Genomic DNA, 2500 nt, shown 5'->3' with positions numbered 1-2500 from the left:
GTCCTTACAGATCCAGGTCTGGGTTCCGGAACCTTCCCTGTGTACTCCCTCCATTTGGAGTCCTGGACCTCCATGTACGGCCCCTCAAAGACGTTGTGTATGTCTGCGAAGGAGTACTGGCACACAGCGGACGCTTTGATATTCTTCCTGAAAGGAGGAAAAACAAAGAACCCAGAAGAAGACACAGTCTCTGATTAATAGTCGGACATTGTATAAACACCGCCCCGGCTGTTATCTGGGGAAGGTAGCTGCCACACAGATCGAATTTCAAACACATCCCCAAAGCCAAGAACCCTCGGCCGTTGGAGAGAAGGTAAACAAGCCCAGGTCGGAGGTTCTGTAGATGATTCACTAAGCTGTGGGTGTGCGAGAGGGGGGGAATTTCGGGTTGGAACTGTTTTTTCGAACAGTCACCTTTTCCACTTCATCTCTCCCTTTGTCTTCGGGGACGAGGATATACGGGGGGGCCGGCGAGTTTAAGATCTCCTGTTTCGTATCCCCCCCCCCGATTGTTTGCATCCAATGAACCAGCACTACCCCTACTAATCTCTCAACTGTGAAGGGTTTGTTTAATGGTTTTTCATCAACAGTACCTGTACTGGTGACTAATCGTACACTCAAGACCCAATCCTCTGTGAGTCATAGAGGTAAAAGGTAAAAACCCCTGGTTGTGGTGAAGATGCTGTCACCACGGACGAGTGGTTTTGTCCTCGATCGAGTACGACGCGTAGTGGGAGGTGTGAACCAGGTCTCACTGAAAGCTCGTGCCCTGAAGGTGAGATTAGTCTGAGGTAAAAGAATGCCTGAGTCACACGCTAAAGCCTATTGTGTCCCTCAGCCTTCAGAACCAGGCCAGGGAGAGAGAGAATGATGGTATTGGTTGAAAAAGAAAACATACTTCAGTCAGAGTTGTTTCAGAGGGCTGACTCACACTTACTCACACTTACTCACACACACACACACACACACACACACACACACACACACACACACACACACACACACAGTGATGGATACGGTTCACACAGGTGCACTTTAGCTGGCAGTGGAATTGAAAATTGGGGAGAGAGAGAGAGAGAAAAAGAGAAAGAGAGAGAGAGAGAAGAGAGAAGATTATGTGGGAGTGACGGACACAAAGAGTGAGACAGAGGGGAAAGAAATATTCTGCAGATTTTCACTTCTCTTGGGGCAGTGTTATACAGCATGACTCTGCACATTAGCACTCACACACACACACACACACACACACACACACACGCGCACACACACACACACACACACACACACACACACAAACATCTGCCTCTCATTTCCCTCCATTCCTTGTATACCATCCTTTGACACTGATACCAACCGGTATCCCCCAGCTACCATCCAGTGATGGTTTGACATACCATATAAATGTTAAATGGACTGACTATAGCGCCTCATTCCAAAGCACTTTACAACGGCCTCTCATTCACCCATTCACACACACATTCACACACCAATGGCAGCAAGCTACCATGCAAGGCACCGGCCCGCTCATTGGGAGCAATTTGGGGTTCAGTGTCTTGCCCAAGGACACCTCGACATGTGGCCAGCCGGGGTTCGCCCCATACTGTTCTTACCATTCCAGATCAAACATTTCATAATACTGGAACAAACTCCCTGAAGAAATCAAACAGGCCCAAACCCTAAAAATATTTAAATCTAAACTAAAAACCTTCATGTTTTGCAACAGTTATGATTAAACACAAACACTTCCATCCATGTCTGCCTTTTTATTCATTTCCATTATCTTATTAAATGTTTATCTATATACAGTATATATATATATTTATTTATTTTAAAATATATATATATACCGGTATATATATGTTTACTATTCTCCTCTTGATGTATTTAAAAATAAATAAATTGTAAAGCACTTTGACTTTGAGCACCCTGTTGTATGAAATGAGACACGTTGTAGTCTTTTGGTCCGCATATCGGCAACCAATCAAAATGTTTTACTTTTCTTTTGAAACACAGAACTACGTTTCAAAGTTGAGAATCACAACACAAACTCTCTAGTCGAGCCAAAACACTGCCACACAACGGATTGGGTGAGTAATCCCAACTGCTACCTAGTTAACGACAACACCACCATTGTTAGCAGGCTCACAGAACAAGCTGTGTTAGTTGACTAGCGATGTGTCGTTGATTTTCAACAACGCGGAAATGCATTCGCATTTTTCATTACATTGATTTCATCATTACAACGGATCCCGACATGAGGACCAAAGCATTAGAACGTGTCACAAATCGTGAGCTTAGAATTATAAGGTTCTATCTCCGTTTAGAGTAGTTCAGATATATTGAGCGTCAAAGTTTTTACATTCCATTATGTTTTGTGAGATGGAACCTTTGTATTTTATGAATTACTAACAAAAAAATGTCAACATTTTAAAAAGAACACCACACAGGCATTAATAAACACATAATTCATCAGATTATATTTTTTTTTAAAAAGAAGACA

General features: G+C 43.1%; 1 protein-coding gene across 2 annotated transcripts in view; it reads right to left on the bottom strand.

Annotated features, from left to right (window-relative positions):
- Positions 1-2500, bottom strand: part of sema4gb (sema domain, immunoglobulin domain (Ig), transmembrane domain (TM) and short cytoplasmic domain, (semaphorin) 4Gb) — a 48607-nt gene that overhangs the window by 11111 nt on the left and 34996 nt on the right. For both annotated transcript variants that reach the window (XM_080541993.1, XM_080541994.1), the window contains exon 10: positions 9-147. In XM_080541993.1, coding sequence (XP_080398119.1) covers positions 9-147 — 139 coding nt within the window. The remainder of the gene's footprint in view (positions 1-8; positions 148-2500) is intronic.

The sequence above is a fragment of the Nansenia antarctica genome (assembly GCF_963989245.1).
Source record: "Nansenia antarctica genome assembly, chromosome: 11".
NCBI lineage: Eukaryota > Metazoa > Chordata > Actinopteri > Argentiniformes > Microstomatidae > Nansenia > Nansenia antarctica.
Note: the sequence above shows the minus strand (reverse complement) of the source record. Positions and strands in the feature narration are given on the sequence as shown.